General features: G+C 35.0%; 13 protein-coding genes across 13 annotated transcripts; 8 read left to right on the top strand and 5 right to left on the bottom strand. All coding sequences in view use genetic code 12, as the record gives it.

Moving 5' to 3' along the window:
- Positions 1 to 1,020: 1,020 nt before the first annotated feature.
- PVL30_003255 (uncharacterized protein) lies at positions 1,021 to 1,839 on the top strand (the record flags this gene model as incomplete). The annotated part of the gene is made up of 1 exon (XM_001525803.2): positions 1,021 to 1,839. The coding sequence occupies one exon, from the start codon at positions 1,021 to 1,023 to the stop codon at positions 1,837 to 1,839; it is 819 nt and encodes a 272-aa protein (XP_001525853.2).
- Positions 1,840 to 2,975: 1,136 nt separating this feature from the next.
- PVL30_003256 (uncharacterized protein) lies at positions 2,976 to 5,081 on the bottom strand (the record flags this gene model as incomplete). The annotated part of the gene is made up of 1 exon (XM_001525804.2): positions 2,976 to 5,081. The coding sequence occupies one exon, from the start codon at positions 5,079 to 5,081 to the stop codon at positions 2,976 to 2,978; it is 2,106 nt and encodes a 701-aa protein (XP_001525854.2).
- A 467-nt stretch (positions 5,082 to 5,548) lies between these two features.
- Positions 5,549 to 6,811, bottom strand: PVL30_003257 (uncharacterized protein; the record flags this gene model as incomplete). Its single annotated transcript, XM_001525805.2, has 1 exon — positions 5,549 to 6,811. The coding sequence occupies one exon, from the start codon at positions 6,809 to 6,811 to the stop codon at positions 5,549 to 5,551; it is 1,263 nt and encodes a 420-aa protein (XP_001525855.2).
- A 798-nt stretch (positions 6,812 to 7,609) lies between these two features.
- PVL30_003258 (uncharacterized protein) lies at positions 7,610 to 8,377 on the top strand (the record flags this gene model as incomplete). Its single annotated transcript, XM_001525806.2, has 1 exon — positions 7,610 to 8,377. One exon carries the CDS (start codon positions 7,610 to 7,612, stop codon positions 8,375 to 8,377), a length of 768 nt encoding a protein of 255 aa, XP_001525856.2.
- A 206-nt stretch (positions 8,378 to 8,583) lies between these two features.
- Positions 8,584 to 9,228, bottom strand: YPT7 (Rab GTPase ypt7; the record flags this gene model as incomplete). Its single annotated transcript, XM_001525807.1, has 1 exon — positions 8,584 to 9,228. The coding sequence occupies one exon, from the start codon at positions 9,226 to 9,228 to the stop codon at positions 8,584 to 8,586; it is 645 nt and encodes a 214-aa protein (XP_001525857.2).
- A 688-nt stretch (positions 9,229 to 9,916) lies between these two features.
- On the top strand, positions 9,917 to 10,438 carry PVL30_003260 (uncharacterized protein; the record flags this gene model as incomplete). The annotated part of the gene is made up of 1 exon (XM_001525808.2): positions 9,917 to 10,438. One exon carries the CDS (start codon positions 9,917 to 9,919, stop codon positions 10,436 to 10,438), a length of 522 nt encoding a protein of 173 aa, XP_001525858.2.
- Position 10,439: 1 nt separating this feature from the next.
- Positions 10,440 to 10,882, top strand: PVL30_003261 (uncharacterized protein; the record flags this gene model as incomplete). Its single annotated transcript, XM_061119457.1, has 2 exons — positions 10,440 to 10,470; positions 10,503 to 10,882. The coding sequence occupies 2 exons, from the start codon at positions 10,440 to 10,442 to the stop codon at positions 10,880 to 10,882; spliced, it is 411 nt and encodes a 136-aa protein (XP_060975440.1).
- Positions 10,883 to 11,757: 875 nt separating this feature from the next.
- SUB8_1 (serine protease) lies at positions 11,758 to 13,191 on the top strand (the record flags this gene model as incomplete). The annotated part of the gene is made up of 1 exon (XM_001525809.2): positions 11,758 to 13,191. One exon carries the CDS (start codon positions 11,758 to 11,760, stop codon positions 13,189 to 13,191), a length of 1,434 nt encoding a protein of 477 aa, XP_001525859.2.
- Positions 13,192 to 13,635: 444 nt separating this feature from the next.
- On the bottom strand, positions 13,636 to 14,361 carry ATP23 (Mitochondrial inner membrane protease atp23; the record flags this gene model as incomplete). Its single annotated transcript, XM_001525810.2, has 1 exon — positions 13,636 to 14,361. The coding sequence occupies one exon, from the start codon at positions 14,359 to 14,361 to the stop codon at positions 13,636 to 13,638; it is 726 nt and encodes a 241-aa protein (XP_001525860.2).
- A 1,164-nt stretch (positions 14,362 to 15,525) lies between these two features.
- On the top strand, positions 15,526 to 16,419 carry SPE3 (putrescine aminopropyltransferase; the record flags this gene model as incomplete). Its single annotated transcript, XM_001525811.2, has 1 exon — positions 15,526 to 16,419. The coding sequence occupies one exon, from the start codon at positions 15,526 to 15,528 to the stop codon at positions 16,417 to 16,419; it is 894 nt and encodes a 297-aa protein (XP_001525861.1).
- Positions 16,420 to 17,278: 859 nt separating this feature from the next.
- AAH1 (adenine deaminase) lies at positions 17,279 to 18,346 on the top strand (the record flags this gene model as incomplete). Its single annotated transcript, XM_001525812.2, has 1 exon — positions 17,279 to 18,346. The coding sequence occupies one exon, from the start codon at positions 17,279 to 17,281 to the stop codon at positions 18,344 to 18,346; it is 1,068 nt and encodes a 355-aa protein (XP_001525862.2).
- A 641-nt stretch (positions 18,347 to 18,987) lies between these two features.
- PVL30_003266 (uncharacterized protein) lies at positions 18,988 to 20,307 on the bottom strand (the record flags this gene model as incomplete). Its single annotated transcript, XM_001525813.2, has 1 exon — positions 18,988 to 20,307. The coding sequence occupies one exon, from the start codon at positions 20,305 to 20,307 to the stop codon at positions 18,988 to 18,990; it is 1,320 nt and encodes a 439-aa protein (XP_001525863.2).
- Positions 20,308 to 23,098: 2,791 nt separating this feature from the next.
- PVL30_003267 (uncharacterized protein) lies at positions 23,099 to 24,121 on the top strand (the record flags this gene model as incomplete). Its single annotated transcript, XM_001525814.2, has 1 exon — positions 23,099 to 24,121. The coding sequence occupies one exon, from the start codon at positions 23,099 to 23,101 to the stop codon at positions 24,119 to 24,121; it is 1,023 nt and encodes a 340-aa protein (XP_001525864.2).
- Between the last annotated feature and the right edge of the window lie 1,171 nt (positions 24,122 to 25,292).

Genomic DNA, 25,292 nt, shown 5'->3' on the forward strand with positions numbered 1-25,292 from the left:
TGATAAGGCATGACCTACAGTACTATACAGAAACTAACACCTTGACAATGTGTTTAATTTAATTGGCGTCTTTTTAAAGTCAAGCCCCCCCCCCCTGGAATAATCTACATTTGGTTTTAATAATGAAAAAAAGAAGTCAAATTAAAGTAATACGTTTGGTAGTAGTTCGAATGCTCAAGAAGCTAGATACAAATGTGCCATATTTCAATAGACGCTTAATCATTTTTCGTCCTGGAACGAAAAAAAAGTACTGGTCGAAAAGAATGCTTTATACGTGAATTTAATTTCTTTCAAGTGTACCATTCGTCTACCTTATTTCATCTCTTATTTTGTGTTGTTATTGCTGTTGTTGCTCTTTATTATTTTCAATGTTATTTTCAATGTTATTTTCAATGTTATTTTTCTTCTTCTTTTTGTATTTTAACTTGGTTGTATTTATCTGCAACGGCTTCTCTCACAGAAACAGAATGTGCCCACTTTGCAAAAATGCCGAAAATCCGAATATGTTCACGTTCCGCGGAAAAAGATTACCCCACACACGAAAAATAAACATAGAGGGAAGTATATCATCACAATTGGATTTACAATTGGATTTATAGATGGTATAAAAATTGTATATATGTTTATCTGTATATGTATATGACCGTATTTTATTTCAAACCTAAGCACATCAAAATCATTTAAAGGCATCATATCTTGTCAAGTTATTTTATTTGAAATTTTTTTTTATTGTTATTTCTTTTTGAAAATAATAATATCAGGTTTATATCTGACTCATTTCAGAAGTTTAAAGTTGAAGGAAATAGGCAAAAAAAGGAGATACGATTTGTGCAAGAAGACAAATTTTAGGCCATAGACAAAACTTTGAACCTTGTATTATCCTTTTCAAAAAATAAGAGCAACTGTCTTTTGGATCAAATTGCAATCTAGTGTTCTAGGTTTCAAATTTTCAAATTTTTCAAGTTTTCATTTCATTTTCTTTTTTCTTATTTAGAAGCTAACTACTATTTTGCCAAAATTATGACCAGAGAATTTAGTCCTATACTTGTTGCCTCAGATGCATCAAACGAAAGTGAAGAAGGAAAGAATTCAGCTACAGTTTCGAACACGTCTACCCAAACTTCATCAGTGCAGAAAGCAATCAATACAATAGATGAAGATCATCTGCCCATCCATGACATGCTCGAGCTCCAGCTTGCATCCTTCCCACTCTACAAAACTCACCAAGACGAACATAAACTTTTTAGTGCAGAAAATCCCGAGGTCAATAATATCAAGGAAAGATTATTTCCTCACTTGACTGGGCTAACGCTTTTTGGTAAAGACAAAATTGAATATAGATCGCCCACATTGTACTTTATCAGTGATGAGTATTTGACCAATCCGCCAAATGAAATACAAGGCGCACCCTCCACCATTGAATCCAATGGATCCACCCCTGAGTCTACGTCCTCGCGTCCACAATCGAATTTTTCTATTACGTATCTTCACTTGGGAGACCAACTCTCTGGTCACAGGGGGATAATCCATGGTGGATTATTAGCTACACTTCTTGATGAGATCACGTGCCGTTTGGCATTCTTAAGCTTCCCCAGTAGAAGAGGAGTTACGGCCAACTTGAACATCAATTACAAGAAACCCACATTGGTTAATAATTGGATATGTATCAAATGTCAAGTTGTCAAAAAGCAAGGGAGAAAGTGTTGGGTCAAAGGTGAGGTATTTGGTGTTGATGAGAAAACAAAAGAGTTGAATGAAGAGGATATAAGGTGCTGGTGTGAGATTTTGATTGTTGAACCAAGATGGGTAGAGGAGTTGAAAAACGGAGAGGGAAACTAAAGTGTAAGAGATTAGAAGCGAAAAGTGGAGTTCAAGCACCAAGTGGGACTCGTGTCCTATATTATTTATATTTTCTATACAGAACATGCAATCACAGTTTATATAAACTTTGCTCTAATTCATTCTCGTACTCTTCAAAATACACTATTTTGAGCCATTGATTTTGCTACTATGAAGTGCTCCAATAGTCCTTTCTTTCTTTTTTCGTCTTTTTTTTTGTTATATATATATATATATATATATATATATATCCTGATGTATGACAGGCTTGAATTCCTTTCTAATTGGTCAAACTGTTCAAATTGTTGAAGGTATTCAAATTTGAATTCAATGTTCGCAATTCAACAACAATTGTATCCATTTTCTTCACAACGACAATGAGTCCAACAAACACCAATACTAGTGCTGCCAAGTAATCATTTTGAAGAATTCCTAAACTATTGGTAGATCTTGTAGTCATATTTGTATAAGTAAGGTTGTGGCCCTTTATATTTATAATATTTTTATCTTTTGTTTCTTAATCAAGACTGTTGAAAAAAAAAACTGTCAGAAGGAGATAAATTGTGATTTTCAGACAACGACTTTAATCCATATATATATATATAGATGTAGATATTCATTTCTGTAGTACATGTAGTATTCTATACTCTTTTGTATTAAAAGTTTAATGTATATCCTAATGGAAGTTTCGGGGATGGGATGTGGGGAAGTAATGTGTCGGAGATAATGGGTGCAAAAATATGATGGTTATCTGAATGTTCTATACTTGAAAAAAAACAAAAGGGAAAGGAAAAATAATAAAGAGAAAGAAAAAATTAAATAAAAGAAAAAAAGTTTCACGTGCACTCCCCTCCAAGTTCTTCAAATTTTTTTCCATCTTGGGTAATGACCATTATCGTCTATATGCAACAAGAAATGATTTGCAATGTCCTTGATCCCTAATGAACTTCTAAAAAAACTCATTATTTTCACAATCTTGTTCTTGAATAACTTATTCCCCCTTTTCTTACTTTCGCACACACACACACACACACTCTCTCTCTCTCTCTCTCTCTCTCTCTCTTTCACTTACTGCTAGCTTCTACAATTATTATCACCGATATCAACCCCGTCTCCCTTTTTAATTCCTCTAACTGTTATAATGAATCAGTTCCCTTCGATTTGCTCTGCCCAATCTCCAACTTTGCACTTTTGGCACCAAATTGGATAGCTCGTTTCAACTCCTGTGATACCCAGGACATACCCAACTCTTCAGCCAACTTTCTCAAGATATATTTTCTAATTGGCACAAGCCTGTTTTTGCCCTTTTTGTCTTTTGCAAACGAATATTTAAATTTCATATTCGGAGGTATTGTGGAAATCACCCAACTGATGAAATCTTCATCCAAGTACGGGTATCGCAATTCTTTGCCCCAGCAGCTCATTACTCGATCATCTCGTCCCAAATTTCTTTGGTGGATAATTTCAATATCATAATTTAATGACTCCGCTAGCTCTATGTAGTTAGATTCATCACCAGAGATATTGTCAACATTGATGTTGTTGAAAATACCTTCGTGCCTCGAGTATCCTGCAAATAATTCATCAGCTCCAAGACCGCTGAACATCACTTTGGCCGAAGAAAGATACTTTTCCTGCTTGATGGTATACTTCTCCTGATTATTGACAAATTCTTCCCAACTGACGTTGTCATTAGCAAGGCATTTAGCACTTGTGAGGTCAGGTAGGATTGATGAGGCAAAATAAAATGCAATCGCAATAGACAAATCCATCTCTGTATTGCACGGATACATTAACTCCTTAACTCTACTCTTATGTGATAGCCAGCTCTGGTAATCGACATTGATCTCAACCAAGTTGATCTTGAGTTTAGGGAACATGTGGCATAAATGAAACCACGACTTTATTGCCAATTTCCGATCAGGACCAGAGTCTGCAGCTTGTAAAGTCCGAGGATTTTCAAATCCTACAGTGAGCAAATCTAGCGATGTGTGGCCATTACTATTGTTGATAAGTTCACATATGAGTCTTGCTACAATTGTGCAGTCTAACCCGCCACTAAAAAGCACTGCAAGAGCACTTTCGTTTGGTAAATGTGTAAGTGGATGGATAGAATCTTGACGAATCTTGGTTGCTGCCCTCAACTGTTTCTTCAACTCTGCAAGGACAACTCGCTCATCCGGTAATTCAAAAGTTGGTCTAGCTACTTCTTTTAACTTATGACTAATCAATCCTTTAGAATTGTGAGCCAAACTGTATTCATAAATCTCATTTTTGCATTCTAGAAATCCAATCCCTGAATTAGAACTAATAATTATCTCTATACCCTCTTTCTCGTTTTCTTCTTCCTGCTGTTGTTGTTGTTGTTGTTGTTGTTGTTGTTGTTGTTGCCCCTCCTTGATTCTATTACTGTCGTAACTCACCTTATAACAAAGCGACCTCTTCCCAATCGGATCTCTACCAAAATAAACTCTGCATTCACGTAAATCCACCAATATAATAGCCCATTCGCCACTCAACTCCTTTAGCGTGTTTAGTATAGCAGATTTTCTGTCCTTATTACTTTTTATCTTTGAATGCAACAAGTCGATAATATATTGTGTATCGTTTGTTTCTAAGCACTCGGAATTGTACAATTCTCCATTAAATTGAAGTACAAACTCGTCTTTGAAAATGGGCTGTTTGGTGAAGGGTTGTCGAAGAGATAATATAGCTGAAAAAGATTGAAAATAATAGTTGTCATCAATTTTGAATTGAGTGTAGTTTAAATAGTTTGGTCCTCGATTAGAGGTTTTGTATATAAGCGATTCCATCTCCTTGTCTTCTCGATCCTCCTTTTCTTCTTTGTTTTTCGACCCATGCTTGTTGACGTCTGTGTGGTGGTGGTTTTTGTCGTCGTAGTTGTCCTCGTCCTCTCTTGAAATATCATCTATTTGGTCTTGTATATTTCTTACTTGATCCTCTTTTACCTCCTGCAGAAGCTTAACATTATTTTTAACTTTTGCTAATTGTTTGGTTAGATCTCGGAGCTCGTCGAGACTGTTGAGTTTGCGGACTTGTTGTGGTGACAAGGGACGTAACTTTTCACCTTGTTGCAAAAACGTTTTGATGACATCGGGATCTGTTGTATCCCATATCTCGCTAGAAAGGTCTGAACTACCTTGCAGAGTTTGTATTGGCTGTGGTATACATAATGGTTTCTTTATAGGCTCTTTAGAGACTCGTAGCAAGATTCCACACATTTGCAAGGGTAACTGATCCTAATAAAACTAGAGCTCCATCGAAGATGCAAAACGTACGCACAAAATTTTGAACTCAAATATGTATATGTATATACATGTATATATATATATATATAATTTTTTTTTCAAAACACACACGAAAAGCTACCAGATATGCACAAACTAAACCAGTTGCAAAAATAGAGAGCATTTACACATTTGTGTATTTATACATTTATACACAAATGTGTGGAAAAAGTATATATTTTATAAATTTGTAGATATTGGGAACTTCATTTTTCTTTTGTCGATGATGAACAAGACAGAATTCCACATTTGAAAATTAGCAACTTTGTTTTTTTCTTTGTTTTTTCCTTTGTTTTTTCCTTTGTTTTTTTTCCTCTTCTTGGTAGTTATTTTATTTTCAATTAGCTTTTTAGCCTTCCCTCTTTTTTTTTTTTTTAATTTCAAAGAATCTAACATATTAGTTAGTCTACCTTCGGGTTGATCAAAGTTTTAGAGTTATTATTTATATCAACCAATGTGATCTTGTTCAATTTGATTCCAAAGTTGAGCAGCTGAATTAGTAATTTAACTTGGTTTGTTATATCAAACGACATGCTCAAAATAGGGTGGATCCATAAAGTTATCAGCGTCATTGACTTTCTCCGAGTATATGTATAGCCACATACGTTGATATTCAATGCAATATGAGGAACATTATTTAAAATTGAATTTTTGCAACATTTCATAAACAAATAAAGACCTAACTCTGCATTAGTAATGGTTCTTCCGTGTAGAAGCTTCAATTTCACCAAATACCCGTTGTGGAACAGATTATAATTAGGTACTAAGCTCGTCCTCATAATGAATACTTTTTCGTAATTGAAATGACGAAAAAAATCAACAAAATCCGACTTGCACTCAATGAATCTTGTAATTTTCTTTTTCCCACATTCGTCAATATTCCAAATATTCCATGAGAAATATGCTGCTTCGTCGAATTTATCAAAGCTATAAAACTTCCCAAGTTGGGCTTGGAAAATCGTTGATTCAAAAATATTCTTTTTGAATATTGGTTCACCAAAGTAGTTTCCAATTACTATGGGGATATTCTCATCTTCTTCAAGTCTTTTTATCAAAGTATCGATGGAGCTTAAATTGTTGGCAGATTCCGTGGAAAGCAATTCCACTGGTTCGGAATCTTCACTTGAACTAGAGTTTACTTGAGTCAATATCGTGGTTGACTTGTTCCATGTATTGGAAAACCAACTGCGAGATCTTGGAACTGTCTGGAGTGTTGTTCTTTCAACAATTGAATCTTTTTCCTTTTCAAATGTAGGGTTACTTGTACTGGTTAATGGTAATGTGTTTGAGTCTGATGGTACGTTTGTCGATGATCTCGATTTCCTAAACCAGTTTGATCTCTTTTTGACGTTCAAAGGTGCTATTTGAGCTTTAGAATCAGTTTTGTCCATTTGTCTTTCTCTTTCATCATTTTCATCTTTTGCTTCTCTTTCTTCTTTAATTCTCATTGATTTATCAGTAACATCCTCTTTTGCTGGATCTGGATTTGGTTCTGTAGAAGGTAAATTATTTACTGGCCGTTCAACAACTCCCTTTTTCAACCAAGACTTGAACCTGTGTTCTCCCTTTGCCAAATGTATCTCGCTCTTGTTTGACGTGGTTTTTGTTTCCTTTATGTTAGGATCATTTGATACGTGTGGTTGAGTTGAACTGGGTAAAACCATTGTGCTGGTCTGAATCTTAATTCAAAAGAGTAATGTTTATAGTCTGTGGTCAAATGTAAATTTTAATGATGCCTATATTTAATTCCAGAATTTGGTTGCAAAGTTTGACAAAAAATTAATTCGAATAAAATAAAAATAAAATAATAATAAAAAAATAATAGAAACAAAATAAAAATTAGCAAAAATAAATACAATCAAAAAAGGTAGTTTTTTAACGAAAGTTAAAGCTTATACAAAGAATGACCAATGTCAATAATTCGTGAATAAAACAAACTAAAGAGTAAAAATAAAGACTTTATGGGTCCATACTCTTTTGTTCTTTATTTTTTTTTCACTTTCTTCTTCATTTTATTCATTCGTAGGATTGGAGAAGGAAAGCAAAAAAATAAATAAAAGAAACCGAACTAGAAGCTGTGGAGGATAGAAACTTCTAAAAAGACACGTGAAGAGGCTTAACGGAGGTGCCTTTTTTATTATTTATTTTTCTAAATCTCTTTTCAAGAAGCTTTCACAATTATCGTGGCTCAAGCCGCATAAACAACCTGAAACGACGTGTAACCTCACACAAAATTAAAATTTCATGTTTTATATAATTCACTATGTGGTCTAGGAACCAAAAAAAAAAAAAAAGAACAAACAGAGTAGAGGAACAACAACAAAACTAGAAACAAGCTCTCAGCCCATCACTTGTTCACTTGAACCTGTTTTGTGCTGACCCCTTTTAATTTCCCACCCCCGTTTCTTTTCTTTCTCCTTCTTTTTTTTTGTTTCTTTTTTTTTTTTAATACTTGCTTTACCATGACCGACGTGCTTGACCGTGGTGTCAAGTTATCCAACGACAACGAACGTGACTACAATCATGCGACAGACTCTGAATACAAAAGATTGCGTGCCAAGGCCGATGAGTATTACAAGAAAAGAAATGCGTTGAGCCAACAATCACAAGCTGCATATAAGCAAAAAGATGGTCAAAGAGCACACGAGTTGAGTGAAGAGCTGAAAAAGGCCTTGGCCCAAGCTGAACAGTATAGTCAACAAGCTGCCGAGTATGTCTTTCGCGAAAACAATGCCGACTCTGCAGCGGATGAGATTGACTTGCATGGACTATATGTGAAAGAAGCGGAATGGATATTGAAAGTTCGCTTAAAGCAAGCTATATCAACAAACCAGAGTCACTTAAAGGTCATTGTTGGAAAGGGGTTGCACTCACAGAATGGTATAGCCAAGTTGAAACCCGCGGTCGATCAGCTTTGTGACGAGACTCGTTTGAAGCATTACATTGACCCAAAGAATAGTGGTGTCATGATTATTGAGTTGAATGGGGAGGATGCCTCGAATATACCGACCGGGTGGGGATCGGGAACTATTACACAACCACAACAAGCCTATCATGGAAATAACCAGCCTCACTACCAACAACAACACCAACAACAACAACAACAACAACAGCTGCAATACCAGCAACAACACCACCAAAACCAAAACCAAAACCAAAACTTCAAAACAGGTAATCAACTTCTTGACCTTCTTCTCAAAGGTCTTTGTATGTGTATCAATAGCAAGTAGTATAGATTAGAGATGTATTATATTTAAACTAGATTTTGTTTTTTTTTACCTTTTACAAAATAAACCTTTACTTTACAAATAAGACATTTATTAATATCATTGAAATGGTGATTCTATATGAATTGAAGATTTTACCAACAAATAGAGAAATAGTAAGGCAAGAAAAAAAAGAATAAAACTCAATGGTTGTATAACATCTAAATCTTTTAACAGCCACAGGTGCTGGATTCTGACTCTAAATGAATATTGATTGCATCATTATAATTATCATTTAAATCAGCGTTAGCAGCATTCAATTCTTCTTGTTGTAATGCCATCTTGGCTACAACCTCAAATGCTGCTTCAACATTGACGGAGTCCTTCGCACTTGTTTCAAACACTGGGTAATTCAATCCACCTAATTGATTATGTGTGATATTATGAAGTTTCTTTTGTAAACTAGGAATCTTTTTTGAATCATCCACGTCAATCTTGTTGCCAATGATAATAAAGGGAAAATCTTGTGGATTTGAGACATTCAGCTGGACAAGAAACTCATCTTTCCAACTCGTGAGGTTATTCAATGATTTTTCATTTGTCACATCAAAGCACAATACACAGCAATCAGCACCTCTATAGAAAGCAACACCAAGACTTTGAAATCTCTCTTGCCCAGCGGTATCCCATATCTGTAATGTGACTGATTTATTATTGTCAATAGGTATTTCCTTGGTGAGGAAATCAGCACCAATGGTTGCTTTATATTGCTGACTGAATTTGTTATTGACAAATTGTTGCATAAGTGAGGTTTTACCGACACCAGAGTCGCCTAGGATAATCACTTTGAGCAATGTTTTCTTTCTTGACGACATTTATTTTTTAAACAGCAAGATGATTGAATATTATATGCAAAAAGTTGCAGAAACAAGCTTAATTCGAAATAAGTTGGGTGGTTTGGATGATTTTTTGCGTTGTCTTTTGGATAAAAATGCAGATGGTGTTGGATGTAATGTATGAAGTAGACGAATTATTGAGTCTTATCTAGTAGTATACAAGTATTTATCGCCGTATTTAGTTTTCAAGAGTGTGACTTCTATGCACCTGTTTTGTTGTGACGCATTTCCGAGGGTTTCTTATCAAGCTTGAGACATTACCATAGATTTTGGGACACTGGTGTGTACATATATATATATATTTATATATATATATTTATATATATATATTTATATATATATATTTATATGCAGGATATGTTTAAAGTGTTTCTGTAACTATTGCTTTACCCGCAAAGAAGGTCACGTGTCAAGCGCGATCTTTATTAAGAAAAGGAGATATCCACAGATTATTATTTAGCAACCATTTTCGACGACAACAATTAGACTAAACAACCACACTTTTCGCCATCATCACTCATGTTTCGAAATTCTGCATTTCACTTTTAACTTTCCAAATTCTTTTTTTTTTCTTTCTTTCTTTACTTTTTTTAATCTTTTCAATTCTTCTTTTCAGTCCATCTATATCTTTTTCTTAAACAATTGAAAATTCAACTAGATATCTAAAATGTCCAACTTAACTTCTGCAATTCAACTAACTAAGGAATCCAAGTACAAGCTCAACAATGGACTCTACATTCCGGTTGCTGGATTCGGAACTTATTTAATTGACAACAAAAAGACCAGCGACTTGGTTTACCAAGCATTGAAAGATGGTTATCGTCATATCGACACAGCAATTGTTTATAAGAACCAAGGAGAAGCTGCCCAAGGTGTTGCCAAGTTTTTAAAAGATTACCCTGATGTCAAGAGGGAAGATATCTGGTTCACCACAAAGATTGGCAATAACAACCAAGGTTACGAAGAGACGAAAAAGGCTGTTGAGTTGATCAGTCAAGAAGTGAAGCAATACATTGATTATGTCGATTTGATCTTAATACACTCGCCGAAAACCTCAAAGGAAAAAAGATTGGGCACATACAAGGCATTGCAAGAATTTGTAGCGAACCCCAATAATGATACTTTGAACGTCCACTCTATTGGTGTGTCAAACTATGGAGTTGACCACTTGGAAGAATTGTTTAACTAGGATGGTTTATTGGTCAATCCAGTCATTAATCAGTTGGAATTGCACCCTTGGTTACCAAGATTAGAATTGAGAAAGTATTTGTACGAACACGATATCTTGGTTGAGGCGTATTCTCCATTGACTCAGGGCCAAAAGCTCAAGGATCCTTGGTTGTTGGATCTTGCCAAGAAGTACAACATTTCACCCATTGAGTTACTTTTGAAATGGTCGTATTTGCAAGGATTCATCGTATTGGTTAAAACGGAAAATCCTAAACGTATCAAGGAAAATTTGGACATTTTGCCAGAAGCAGTAAAAGAGAATGATGGGTTAGAAGAGACTGTAAGGCTTGGCAAGATTGATTTGGATGTGGACTTGCTTGAGGCATTGAACAAACCAGACTCCAAAGAAGTTTTGACCTGGGGAGGAGTTGATCCAACCTTGTACAAGGATGGTGATGCTTAAAGTATCCAGTTCCACAAGACCGATGAATGGGCAAATGTATAAGTTGAGAGATGGGAATAATAGCCAAAAGATTATAGACGAATAATAGAATTTATTTGTTACATGTTTTAGATTTTATAGAAACTTGAATTTTATAATGCTTTAGCATTTCACCTTTTTCTTTTCTCTTCCTTCATTTTTCATTTTTCATTATCTTAAATTATTTAAGATATCATCAAGTTCGAAATAGAAGGAAAGAAGAATAAAAGGATTGAGAGAGACAGAGGAAATTGCAGACTAAGAAATTCTTCTTCTTTTTCTTCTTTTTCTTTTGTTTCATTCAAACATAATGGAACACGTTGGTTTCCTTACTGTAAAGCATAATATAAAGATCAGATTATGCTAACCAGTGAAAGTTGAGAAAAAGTAATATATATATATATATATATATACATCCTGAAAATAAGAATTAAAAGCAAAAAAACTTTTAAGAATGAAAAGAAATGTGCAAATTGAACTTTTGAAAATAAAAAAAGAAAGAAAAACAGTGGTAGAGAGGAGATGCAAGAAGAAGTGGCTGGAAATTGTAAGTGGGAAGATGTCACCAATAATTTTGGTTCCACTACCAAAGTACATAAACTCAATATATATATATTATATTTTTTTTTTTCGTTTATCATCAACAGAATTTCCTTATCTCGCATTCGCACCGATACTCGCACTCCCTTTAGATATATATCACAATACTCAAAAAAATTAACAAAAAAAAAAAGAAAAAAGAAAATTGCCCTCCGCATTTCCCTTTCTCTTTCTCCATTCTCTTTCTTTCTCGATACCTCCTTTTTTAATCATCAACGTCTGAGTACTGGCATCACTGTATCAAACATCTACAAACTATGTTGCCAACCTCAGCCGTATATACCACATTCTTACTATTTGCTACTGCATCACATGCCTTACTTTTGCCAGGATTTGACTCGCTTTTTAGCTTGATCAATTATCTTCCCTTCCAATCGAATAATAAACAAACATATTTGAAACAAGATGAAGTAAATTATGAAGAATACAAGGCAAAATTAATCTCTAACAAGTTTAAGAAAATTGTCCCAGACCATTACATTGTTGTTTTGAAAGACGGCTTGTCCAAGTCAACTCTTATGCAACATACAAATTGGGTCTCGAATGAATACGCAACCATGATGACAGCTGCAACCGAGTCCGCTGGTGTATTCTCCAACTCCAAGCCTCAACTTATGAAGGCCTTGGAGTTTTTCCAAGTTGACAACTTTATTTCTGGCTACATGGGCTATTTCACAAAGGATATGATTCAACGAGTTATGCAAAACCCCGATGTGGATTTTGTCGAGGAAGATTCAATCTTCAAAGTTAATGAGTTTGACGTGCAAAAAAATGCACCTTGGGGTATTTCCAGAATCAGTCGCCGTGAAAATCTCACTGGTGGTGGTGGTGCTGATTCTGACCTGAAATATCTCTTTGACAATGAAGGTGGTAAAGGTGTTGTTGCTTACGTTGTTGATACCGGAATCATGGTTGAACATGAAGATTTTGAGGGAAGAGCAGTCTGGGGTGAAGCAGTTGCTTTCCCCAAAATTAAGAAAGATGGCAACGGCCATGGAACCCATTGTGCTGGTATTATTGGATCAAAAACCTATGGTATTGCCAAATCAGTCGACCTTGTTGCTGTCGGTGTAATGAATTTACTTGGCGCAGGCTCGACCTCAGATATCCTTAAAGGTATCGAGTATGTTGTTAATCAACATCAAAACGATGTTAGAACCAAAAAGAAGGGTTTCAAAGGTTCGGTTATTAATATGTCTCTTGGTGGAGGCGCTTCAGATGCTTTGGATCTTGCCGTCAATGCTGCTGTTCGTGCAGGTGTCCATGTCGCTGTTGCCGCTGGTAACGATAATGCTGATGCATGCGACTACTCTCCAGCAAAAGCCGATGGACCAATAACCGTTGGTGCAAGTAGCATTGTAGATGCAAGAGCCTCATTTTCCAATTGGGGAACTTGTGTTGATATCATTGCACCAGGTGAAAACATCGACAGTACCTATATTTGGTCTGACCATACAGCGATGTCTGGAACATCAATGGCTGCACCACATGTTGCTGGGTTGCTTTCATATTATTTGTCCTTACAACCAGAACAAACTTCAGAATATTACACCTTGGTTGAGCCTGCTGATTTGAAAAAGAGATTGCTTAAGTATGGTACAAAGGGTGTTTTGACCGATGTACAAGGCTCGCCAAATATTTTGGCTTATAATGGCGCCGGCGGCAACTTGACTGAGTTCTGGTCCAACTAGGATTAGCTTGCTTCAACAATTTCTATATAGTTTTTTTTTTGGTATTTTGTTTTTTATTTGCCTTACTATAGGTAGAGAAAATACTTTTGTTCTTTGTTTAGTTTTTTTTTTTACCACTCTGCTTTTTTTTTAAAAAAAAAACTGTTTATGCAATTCACTTTACCATGTGCTAGTAATTCCGCAACTATGAACCTTTATTACTTTTGATTATTCATTATTCATTATTCATTTGTAATTGTTTTAATTTTTTTTTACTATTTATTGAAGCATGTGGCGACTCATAAGCAACAACGGCAACAACAGACCTTGTCAGTCGCGGAGATCATTGTACGAACCTCAATTGGTGCCTTGTTTATCAACTTTTGTAATTTATTCAAACTATTAATAAATAAAACCCAAAAAGAAAAAAGAAGAAAGGCCCAAAGCAAAAAAAAATTACCAAATCTATCTATATACACGTTCAAAAGGTCTGGTGTCGTTGAAGCAACTTTTCCAAACAACATCAACAGCCTTCTCTGCTTCTTCTCGGCTCTTGCATACTGGGTTTGCCTCTACAGACAACACGGCTCTTCTTCGTATACATTCTTGGAATTTTTTACCAAAGTTCCCCATCCCGGTTTTTTTCATTTCATTCCATACCCTACATTCTCCACTAAGCATCGATGCTCGGATCTCGGTACACGCATGTTGTCTCAAATCCAGCATATTAACATTAAATTTCATATAGTCATACACATGGACTAATTCGTGTGCCAAAATGTCTTCGAGTTGCCATTTGGAACGGATGTAATTGGAGCACAAGACTATTCCATGGTTTGGATCAAATCCTCCACCCTTGGTGAAATCACATGTTTGACACACAATTTTGTTTCTTGGTACTGGTTCATTTGATTTATTGAGTTTCTGGATGTGATCCATCATAAATCGTACAGATGGCGAGTATGCAAGAACCCATTTCAAGTGATCCTTACAGGTATCGCATTTTTCATCAAGATTCCGATGGAAATAATCGTATTCGTATTGTGCTTTCTCAGAAGGTGTTAGACCAAGACCGGTTTGGTATTGAAGTGATCTTCTCCACCATTCAAACCCGTTGAGTTGCGAATCTGCAGACAATGTGATTTTAGACGGGCTAGCTGAAGTCTGTGCTGGTTGTGTAGAAGAAGACATTTGGGATTATTTAAGGTACCTGCAATGTGTTTTTTTTAGTAGTCAAAGGTCTTTAAATGTACTAGTTTGGAGTTGGAAAAAAAAAACCATTAAAAAAGAATTAAAAAAAGTTGGAGGAAAAAAGAGAAAAAGGTGAAAATGAGAAAGAAAGAAAGAAAGAGAGAGAAAGAAACACAAAAGTGAAAACAAATGCTTCTACAGAGCTAGGCAAATTCCGAGGTGGTTATATCGATCGCACGAAGTAACTGCTAGTGTTTTCAAAGTGTTACTACAAAAGTGCTGCAAAAAAATAAAAAGGAATCAGCATCGGCACCAACATCAACACCAACATCAACGAATACAGCACAATTGTCAGTATGGAACTCAATAACATTGTACTATAGCATACGGAAAATAATTCAAATACCTTTATTATTTTACCAGTCTGATAAACTTAGATTGTATTAACAAGGCATCTTTGTTCTGCTCGTCTTAAAAACAAAGCAGTAACAAAAAAAAAAAAACAGAAAAAGAGTTACTGAAAAACAAAGAAAACAGTTAATGGCGGTGAGGAGCTTTATCACATATTCATCAGTCCTTAGCAAGGAGTATTTGGCACCAAGTGTTTGTCTCATCTTTCTAGTTTCATTTGAATAACTGGACAAATATGTCAATTGGCTCAACAATTGTTGCAGAAGGTCAGAGTTAAAGAATTTAATAAAGGCTCTTTATTCAGTCAAGTTTTGCCCCACGCCCCCCGTCTCAATAAATAAATAAAAATTATATACATACCTAGATTTGTATGTATGTAATTTTTTTTTCTTTTCTTTTCAAAATTTTTTTTTTTTTTTGGTGTTATTATTGCAACTCCATTTTTGTGCAACTTTTTGACTCCGTTTTGAAAAATTTTGGATATTTTTCCCAAGGTGTGAATCGCATGCTCAGAAGATAAGGTGTTCTCAGTCACTGGTTCCAAAGTATACTATTGCTAAAGGGGAAAAATTTTTTTTTCGTTTTTTTCATTCTTTTTATTCTTTTTCTTTTTCAATTTTCTTCATTTTCTTTTTTTTTTTAACATTTCACAATCCACCCTTCTCAGCTCAAACCTTGTGGTATTTTAAATCCAATCACTAGTTTGCAAAAAGGAAATAGCAAAAGAAACGTCAATAACTTAATAAAGGCAGAATGGCTCAAGAATTATCACACCCTTCAATCCAAGATGGTTGGTTTGCTGAGAAATCAGCCACTATGTGGCCAGGTCAAGCCATGTCCTTGGAAGTGGACAAAGTTCTCCACGTTGAGAAATCCAAATACCAAGATGTCCTTGTATTCAAGTCCAAGACATATGGTAACGTTTTGGTTTTGGACAACTGTATCCAAGTCACTGAGCGTGACGAATTTTCATACCAAGAAATGATCACTCACTTGGCCATGAACTCCCACCCAAACCCAAAGAAGGCATTGGTCATTGGAGGTGGTGATGGTGGTGTTTTGAGAGAAATCTTGAAACACAGCTCAATTGAAGAAGCATGGTTGTGCGACATTGACGAAACTGTTATTGAAGTATCCAAGAAGTACTTGCCAGACATGGCTGTTTCTTACCAAGACCCAAGAACCAAAGTGCACATTGGTGACGGATTCAAATTCTTAGAGGAGTACAAGAACCAATTCGACGTTATTATCACTGATTCTTCAGACCCAGAAGGTCCAGCAGAGTCTTTGTTCCAAAAGCCATACTTTGAGTTGTTGAAGAATGCATTGACTGAAAAGGGTGTCATCACCACACAAGCCGAAAACATGTGGATCCACATGGACATTATTTCCAAATTAAAGAAAGATTGTTCAGATATTTTCCCAGTTGTTGAATACGCCTACACCATGATCCCAACATACCCATCTGGATCAATTGGTTTCATGGTTTGTTCAAAAGATGCAAACGCCAACGTGAAAAAACCACTCAGATTCGAATGGGACGACGAGTTTGTTGCTAAGAACTTGAAATACTACAACAAACAAATCCACGAGGCTGCCTTTGTGTTGCCAAACTGGGCAGACCAAAAATTGAACAAAAACCTATAAACAAACATATTAGCTAGGTAAGTAAATGCATATAATTATATAATCACATAATTATATTTTTATAGTAATATGTGTTAATGTGTTGAAGTCTACTATTAAAATTGTACTTGAGCACAATTGGATGCCAGGTTTTGTGAGTGATTTTGTATTGCAAAATATCTTTCTACTATAGAGTCCAAGCGAATGGGCGAACATAGGAGTAATGTATAATTATGCAGGAAAACGTTCCGCCGGAAGCGACAAAAGATCTCATTTGTAATAATAATTTACGCGCAGTCCGATATTTCTCTTGCAGCTGAGATCTCAACAAGCGTAAACTGTAGTATAGTATTAACCTCACCAGCTCACTCGTTGTATATTTCTCGGTACTTTTGGCATTTATCTTGTTTTGTTTCGCTAAAAGTACCCATTGTAAACAAAAAGTTATAGACCCAGATGAACTTAGATGACTTTATAAACATTACAAGCTGAAAAAGAAGATACTCATCGAGTTAGTATGTTGACAAAAAAAAATGAAAAAATGAAAAAATTAAAAAATTAAAAAAAAAAACAAGCTGAGTTTCTCACTTGGAATGCCTTTTATTTAAGCCATTATGCGTTGTTTCAAGTACTGATTTGATGGCTTTGTTTGCAAGATGGTAAAGCTCATCTGAAGAAAGAAGAGATAAGGTTGAATAAATAAATGAAAAAAAAAAAAGAATAGAGAAAAATTTGACTGTATGGTACCATGTATTTTCTTAATCATTGAAACAGTGGGTTTTCTTGACTACTTCGAATTGGTTATTGCATCGTTTCCTTGCTTTTCTTATTTCTTATCCCACATTTTCTTATTCCTTCACTCCTTCATATTCAAACAAAAATGACGAGATTTGACTGCAATGAGCACATGACCAGTTTCCTTCGTGAGCTTCCAAAATGTGAACACCACGTTCATCTCGAAGGAACACTTGAGCCTGATCTCTTGTTTAAATTAGCCAAGAGAAACAAAATCACACTCCCTGATAGTTTCCCCAAATCTGTTGAAGATTGCATTACTCGGTACAACAACTTTGCTGATTTGCAAGATTTTCTTGACCACTACTACATCGGTATGAGTGTTCTCATCACCGAGGATGACTTTTATGATTTGGCAATGGCATATTTTGAAAAAGCACACTCCGATGGATGTTTACACTCGGAGGTATTTTTTGACCCACAAGGACACTTGGAACGTGGTATCGATATGGATGCTGTTGTGCATGGATTCAACCGTGCATGCAAGTACGCCACTGAAAAATTCGGCACCACCAATAAATTAATCATGTGTCTTTTAAGACATTTACCAAGCGAAGATGGTTTAAAAACCATTGAATTGGCTTCTAAGCATTATGAAAAGGGAACCATTCACGGATTGGGTTTGGACTCTAGTGAAAAACCTTTTCCACCCGAATTGTTTGCTGAGTGTTACAAGACCTTGAAAGAGAAATTTCCTGATGTCGGATTAACTGCACATGCCGGAGAAGAAGGCGATTATACCTATATCAATGGAGCCCTCAACTCCTTAAATACAACCAGAATCGACCATGGTGTTAATGCACAACAAAATGAAGCATTGATGAAACACTTGAGTGAAAACCAAATTATGCTTTCACTTTGTCCCTTGTCAAATGTCAAACTCCAAGTTGTCAAAGACGTTGCAGAATTACCAATTGACTTGTACTTTGAACAAAATATACCATTTTCACTCAACTCTGATGATCCTGCTTATTTCGGTGGTTACATATTGGACAATTACATTGCCGTTCACACCAGATTTGGATTCGGATTGGAACAGTGGAGACAGATTAGTTTGAATGGTATCAATGGATCATGGTGTACCGAACAAAGAAAAAACGAGTTGAAAAAATTAGTAGACGATGTTTGTGACAAATATAGACCATTGTTATAGATAATTACTTTGTTATATATATATATATATATATATACATATATTTATAGATGAGTATGGGAATAGAAATACAAATAATAGAAAAGATAGCAAAATAAAACATTCATCGTACTAGTGATTATTTGGTTTCAACTCGTAGTCTTGTAAGGGATGAAATATATAACTTACAGCACAAAAATGGTTTCATTCAAAATCACGGTACGGCCAATATTAGTCCTTATTTGTTCAATATGTAAAACATGCCCTTCTTTTCTTTTTCCAAAAAATAAAGAACAAATAACAACATCAAAAAAAGGAAATAATTTTTTCATATGGTCCTGGCAGTTGTCAAAATTGTTAGAAGGAAAGGAAAATGGGAATGTCCAATCTATCTTATTTGGTCTTCCCTCGTCAATACTTGCTTAAAATGATGTTCAAAATAAAATAACCAAAAATAAAAGAAAAAAATTAAATTAAATAATTAATTAAATATTAAATAGAACGGATTAGTAAAATATAATAAGTTATTATCGTCGTATATTAGAGGGTTGGAAAACAAACCCCCCCCCCCCCATATTCAGCTCCCCGCTCTCCCATATTAATAGACAATGATGCCATGATGTAGCTACGTATTGAATGTTCTTTCCCTTTAATTGTTCGAATCACCTGCTTAATCGACTCGTCTTCAACGAAATCATTTCTTCCTCCAAGTCCAAACTTGTTTCACACTCCAAAACGTAAAGGAACAGCTGCTTCAATAATTCGTCCAATTTTTCAAACTCATCTCTGTGCGTACCCATTATTGCTATTGCATTTCCTTTGCCTTTTAAAGGTTCTGATAAAAACGTTAAGAATCCACTCAAGCTTTCAGCATAGGTCTGGAATGTGTTAAGGATATCCAGCAAAAATGATTTTTCTTCATACGAGCTAGTAGTCAGAATTAAATTAGCTTCTATCGTTTTAAATTCAAAGGCAATTTGCCCCCCACAAAACAACAAGAGCCGAAAGGTGTACCTGCAACACTCTGTCTTAGCTAAACCTATTGTACCTCCCTTGACATATTTATCAATTGCCCTATTGATCGCTGGTGTCAATTTTTTTGAAAGAGAATACCTGTCGCTAGTAGTGACAAAAGTGCCATTGTTGCTAAAATTTCTATTTTCATTGTTTTGGCCAGATAATCGCCGCCGATGAAGCTGTAAACATTTGCAAGTAACACTTTGAAATTTGTCAAAGATGAGTAGCACCCGAGGAAAAAAATCAATATGTGCGGTTAGATACTCCATCAAATCAATGGAAACAAGTTCCTGTTCGGTAAAAGATCCTGAGCTTGTATCTTCCTCGTTGTCCAATATTTTTTGTAATATGGAGTTCTTCATACTTTCATACTTTGGTTGATCAATGTTAATGTGTATTGTACTCTTGAGCAAGTACAAGCCAAACAATTGAGCTTCCTCATTTGGAGAATACTGTTTTGAGCATTTTGTGATGATTCTCTTGTAATACTCAATCGAGTCTTTGGCTTGCGGGAAACAAAAATTACTGAAATTCTCGAAACTCCGATCAACTGTATCTTTGGTTAAATAATGTTTGATCTCGCGTAATTTGTAATACTGCTGTATAATTTTCTCTACTGTTAAATCAATTGAATGATGTAAAATAAAGACATTTAGCAACAGCCGCGCCACTAATGAATCGCCATTGGAGATTTCTTTTGTTTTCGCTAATAGTTTCATTTCGGTAAATTGAGCTGCAACTAGTATGTGAATCGTCTCAAATACTCGAAAAATGTGCTCGTAAGATTTCAATTGGGTGATTTGGTTTCTATACTTGGCAATTAATGAGACAAGATTTGCAATCTCGTGGATATTCTTACTCCTGTAATTAAAGAAAGTGATATTTTGAGATTGTAAAAAAGCATCATCCTCAATGAACATGGAAACTTCCATAGAATATTTCAAGATATGATGTTCCATTTTCATCAAGTGATCAAAAAGCTTTATTGTTGCCTCGTACGATCCTTCGTCTCTGTCTTTCTTCTTCTTCTGCTGCTGCTTCTTTTTTTTCTTGTTGTTGTTCGATTTCATGTTTGACAAATTTCCATTCATAGACATTGCTTTATTTCTTTGGTGATCCTAAATTCCAAATTGATTTTCAATTAGTATTTTAAGATCTTGTTGCCTGATAAATGGAAAAATACTAGACTATTTTGATACACATACATGTATAAGTAGGTATATGTGCTTCTATAGTGCTACTTATACTGGAATTAGTGGTTGAAAATCAAGAAGCATTTCCTCAGAAACAAAAGAGGATGAGAACATAAGATAAATCAAGTTAAATTGGTGCCATCATCAAGACGTAAAGAACCACATAATTAATAAAGCCCCAGCCACCAATTTTGTTTCATTGGTTTAAACTCTTTTTATTATTAATTATTATGTTGTTCTCTCTTTAACTCCTTATAAATTCTTTATCTTGAAAATAAGCCAAAAAAAAAAAGAAAAAGAAATATGGAAAGGGGAAAGAAAGCATGGACATATGATTTTAGTTAATATGATTCCCACATGTTATCCTTTGTTAATTGGGTTCGGCCAAATTGAAGGTAAAAAGAAAAAATCAAAAAAAAAGAGGAGAGAAGATAAATAAAGGAGGTGGAGGAAAAGAAGGAGGAGTTGTCAAACCAAAGTGAAAGTGGTGAAACCTTAAAGCTTAATAATGGAGTAGTAGCTAAGTCCTTGTTCGAGTTAGGGCTGTTGCAGCTGAATTTGTCCTTTATTTTAATCTGTGGCTACAAATTTATATTCCAATTGAATTTGTTCCTGGCCATGACCAAATATTGAGCCTCAAACCATTAATTAGTCTACTGTTTCCCACCATTGTACAAGAACATTCCCTCTAAAAATGCATGTTTGCAATATTGGTTTCGGAGGAACGAAAGAAGTAAGGAAGGAAGGAACGGAGGTAAGGGAAAAAGTGGCGAGGTGAGGCGAAGAAAAGATAGATTTTGTCGACATACATTTTATCTATCGTGTATCGAATAAAACATTCAAAGTAGACAACATTCTAATTCAGTTTTCTCTTGATTGGTGTTTTTCTTCATTTTTTATTTAATTTACTTTTTAGTTTCTCTTATTTGCAATAATTCAAAAGGTTGAGAACAATGAAAGATCTCTCTTGTACTTGCAATTTCGGCCAATTAAGGTTTTTGTATACTGAAAACATGTTTTTCATGGATATAAATCATACCTCGTACCTGACCTAGTACATCGGTTTCTAACTTCTCCCACTGCCCTCCCCCTTTGAGCTACACTCTCACACTCAAAGCACTGTGCTTTCGGCATCGAATTGGTATCTCCACTTCAAATTTAAGTCTAGGACAAGTCTCAGTTGTTAATGGTGAGTTACTGCAAGTTATCTAAATAATCATTAAAAAGGAAAGCGCAGAATACTACAACCTAAAAGAAAAAAACAAAAGACAAATACAAAAACAAGACCATAAACCATAAACCATAAACTTAAAGAAACAAATTGTAACTCGAACATTGGCAACTAGTCTCTTTTCTTGAGGATGAAGAAAGGTGATAAAAACATCAATAACAAGACTATACAATTCAAGAATAAAGTGAAATGATGGAAAAAGGAAAAATAGGAAAAGGAAAAGGAAAAGGAGGGAAGCATTAAGCACTAGGAAATTCTTGCTTTTAAAACATACATACAAAAAGAAAAAGGAAAATAACTACCAGTGTTTGTACATTCCATTGTCGAGATATCACAACATCCTGTGTTTCCTTATTCTTCTTTTTTTTTTTTTCTGTTTTGAAACTTGGATGCGATAATGGCTCAATATTATAATACATTTGGCAAGTCCACCATGAGACAAAAGTACTACAACAGCCGTAAATTTGTTGTACTTGGATCTGAAGTGAGATCTCAGTTACCAGTTTCCTTAAAATTATCAAAGCGGTATTTATCAACAAATCTGCAAGTTGTTGCAAACTACAGTGCACAAATATTCAATCTTGAGTAAATACCACCACGCCAATATGACATACAATATGACATACAATCAAACCATCCATTTTTGTCCCAGACTTCTTTTGTACCTTCCACAAAAATACCTGATATGTGCTCCCTATTGCACATCGACTATGCTTCCTTAGTGGTTTAACGAGAATGTACTCCTGTTGATCTTGTGTATTTCATGCTTGAAAACGTTGCTTTTCTTTTTGTTGGTCTATTCTTTCTGTGTTTTTTACTTTTTTGCCAATTGGACTTTATTCCCGCAAAAGCACGGAACACAGCAAGGTGCAAGTCAATCACTTGTAAAATAATACCTTCCTGGTATTTTATCCTGCTAGACACTAAACATTAAACTCATACAAGAGATACGCTGGAATCTGCAAAAAATAAAAAAAGGGAAATAAAATAAAATAAAAGAAAGGGAAACGATAACTAGAATCTGTAAAGGTAGTTCTAAACTTTTGCAATTGCTTCAATCCTTTAGCATAAACAATGCAGATTCTTGCACTGATTCTGGTTGTCTTATGCCAACTTCCAACAACCTGGTTTCCTCATAATTTTTTCATATTGCTCAACCACTCCCAAACATATATAAGAGAAGGTAAAGTAATCAATGTACTTTGTTTTGTTTTGTTTTTTCTTTTTTATTCTACTCTTTGTCTTGCAGTTGATATCAACACAATAAAGAAGCAAATTATATACAAGCAAACAAGCAAATAAACAATCGGAAGTACAATTTTAAATACAATAATGAAGTTGTCAACATTTACAAATGCTGCTGTAGTTGCAATCTTGGCCTCCAATAATGTTGTTGAGGCTGGCAAAATTATTCCATCGATTAAGTCAAAGATTAAGTCCAAGCTCCTTCCCCAACAACCAGAGGAGACTTCCGAGTGTCCAGATTTTGAAGAGACATCTTTGGAGTCTGTCATTACCACCACTATTGTTGAAACTTCTGAGGATTGTACAACTACAGAAGTTGAGACAAGTGAAGAATGCACCTTTGAATCAACTGAAAAGTCTTCAGAGGAGCATACTTGGAAACCAACCTGGAAACCAACTTGGACACCATCTTGGATAACAAAACCTACTCATAAGCCAAAGGAATCCACTTCTACAATTACTGAAGTTGAAACTACTGTAATTACTGTTATTTCATGTGAAGAAGAGAGTTGCGCAAGCATTGTAAAGACTACAGGTGTTACCACTGTGACTGAAGAACATACAGTTTACACCACATTTTGCCCAATTCCAGAAACTAAACCTGTTCCCGAAGAAGAGACTACCACTATTCGCTCAGAAATTACGGTATCTACAACCATTTGTCCGCCTACCGAGACCCCAGAAGTTTCCGAAGTTCCAATAGTGCCAGAAACTTCAGAAGTGCCAATAGTGCCAGAAACTTCAGAAGTGCCAAAAGTTCCCGAAGTTTCAGAAGTGCCAAAGGTGCCAGAAACTTCAGAAGTGCCAAAAGTTTCAAAACCATCTACTGAAGTTGCTCCCCCAACAATAGAAAAACCCAAAATATCTGCTCCCACCTCTGAAACATTGCCTCGTGTTTCAATTACTGTTCCCGTTTCGGTTTCAAAACCTCCTCCAGAGGCTTCAAAACCTACTCCAGAGGCTTCCAAACCTGCTACCAAGGCTCCTGCACCTTCAGCACCAATTCCCGCATCAAACATTACTCGACCAACTTCTATTTACGAAGGTGCAGGATCATTTGTCAACCCTGCTAGTGCCTTGGTTGTTGCTGCTTTGATTTACTTTATGTAGTTGATACTATTTTATTTTTTTTTTTATATTTTTTGATGGTGAAGAGGCATAAAGAGAATTAACTCTTTATGGCTAAATTTTTGGTTTTGTTTTAACTTTGTGGCACTTGATATCTTTAATATATAAATGTATGCATATGAATGTGCATGGTTGGCGTAGAATTTGTAAGGCAGGATCAAAAACAAAGGTCAAATGCTTTTTCTGGTTGGAAAAAACAGAGCTATAAATCTTTTTGTTTTTTGATTATCTTACCGATGCTTTTTCTTTTTTCTTTTTCTTTTTGTTTTTTTTTTATTCTGGCAATCTCTATACTTACTCTAGTTAAGCTCAGAATACAAGCTTATTCTAAAACTAATTGAACAATTGTTAGTATGAATTGCTAGTGCAAAATCAATTTGATCTAAACTCATCATCTATGTTGTAAATCTCATATAGGTGTTGGTTGATTTCAACTTGCGCCCAAATAAAGACATTTGGCAAAACGTCCAATTGAACGTAATCATGACGATAACGCATGTATAATTTTAATCATTATGGTAACATAGAAGATAAGTAAAGTTTCTTTCTAGGCAAATGAAAATAATAAATCAGCACAAGAAAAAGAAAAGAAAAGAAAAAAAAAAAAAGAAAAAAAAAACCAATTGTAAAAGATCAAACATACCATTCTTTTATTAAACTGCAATAAACATCATAGCTTGTCTTTGATGGATGTAATGTTTCGCAGTCTGCAGTTTAGGAATATGAACAATCGAAATAAAAGAAGAAAAGAAAAGAGAAGAAGGAGGAGGAGAAGAGGGAGAAGAAGACGATGATGATGATTAAGAGAGAAACATTGAAAGAAAAAAAAAAGTGAAGTAAAAAATGCTACCCAATTTACGGGTAGTGTACATTGAACATTTACTTGGTAGAGCCCTTTCAAGACAAGTAGAGCTAAGACTCTTGTTGAGAGACAAATAGGAATTATGGATACTATTAACAAAAAATGCTGAGAGAACAAGACACCTCCAACGGCCTTGTTTTGAATTTAAGAATTTGTTTCTGCTACATTCCACTATTGTTTCAGTGTATCTTAGAAATTGTATACTCACATATACTCAAAAAAAAAGAAAGCTAAATGGACTAAGGAATAAGTGAAAAAAGAATAATATATAAAGAAGAAATGGAATAAAAA

Source organism: Lodderomyces elongisporus, chromosome 4, assembly GCF_030384665.1.
Source record: "Lodderomyces elongisporus chromosome 4, complete sequence".
NCBI lineage: Eukaryota > Fungi > Ascomycota > Pichiomycetes > Serinales > Debaryomycetaceae > Lodderomyces > Lodderomyces elongisporus.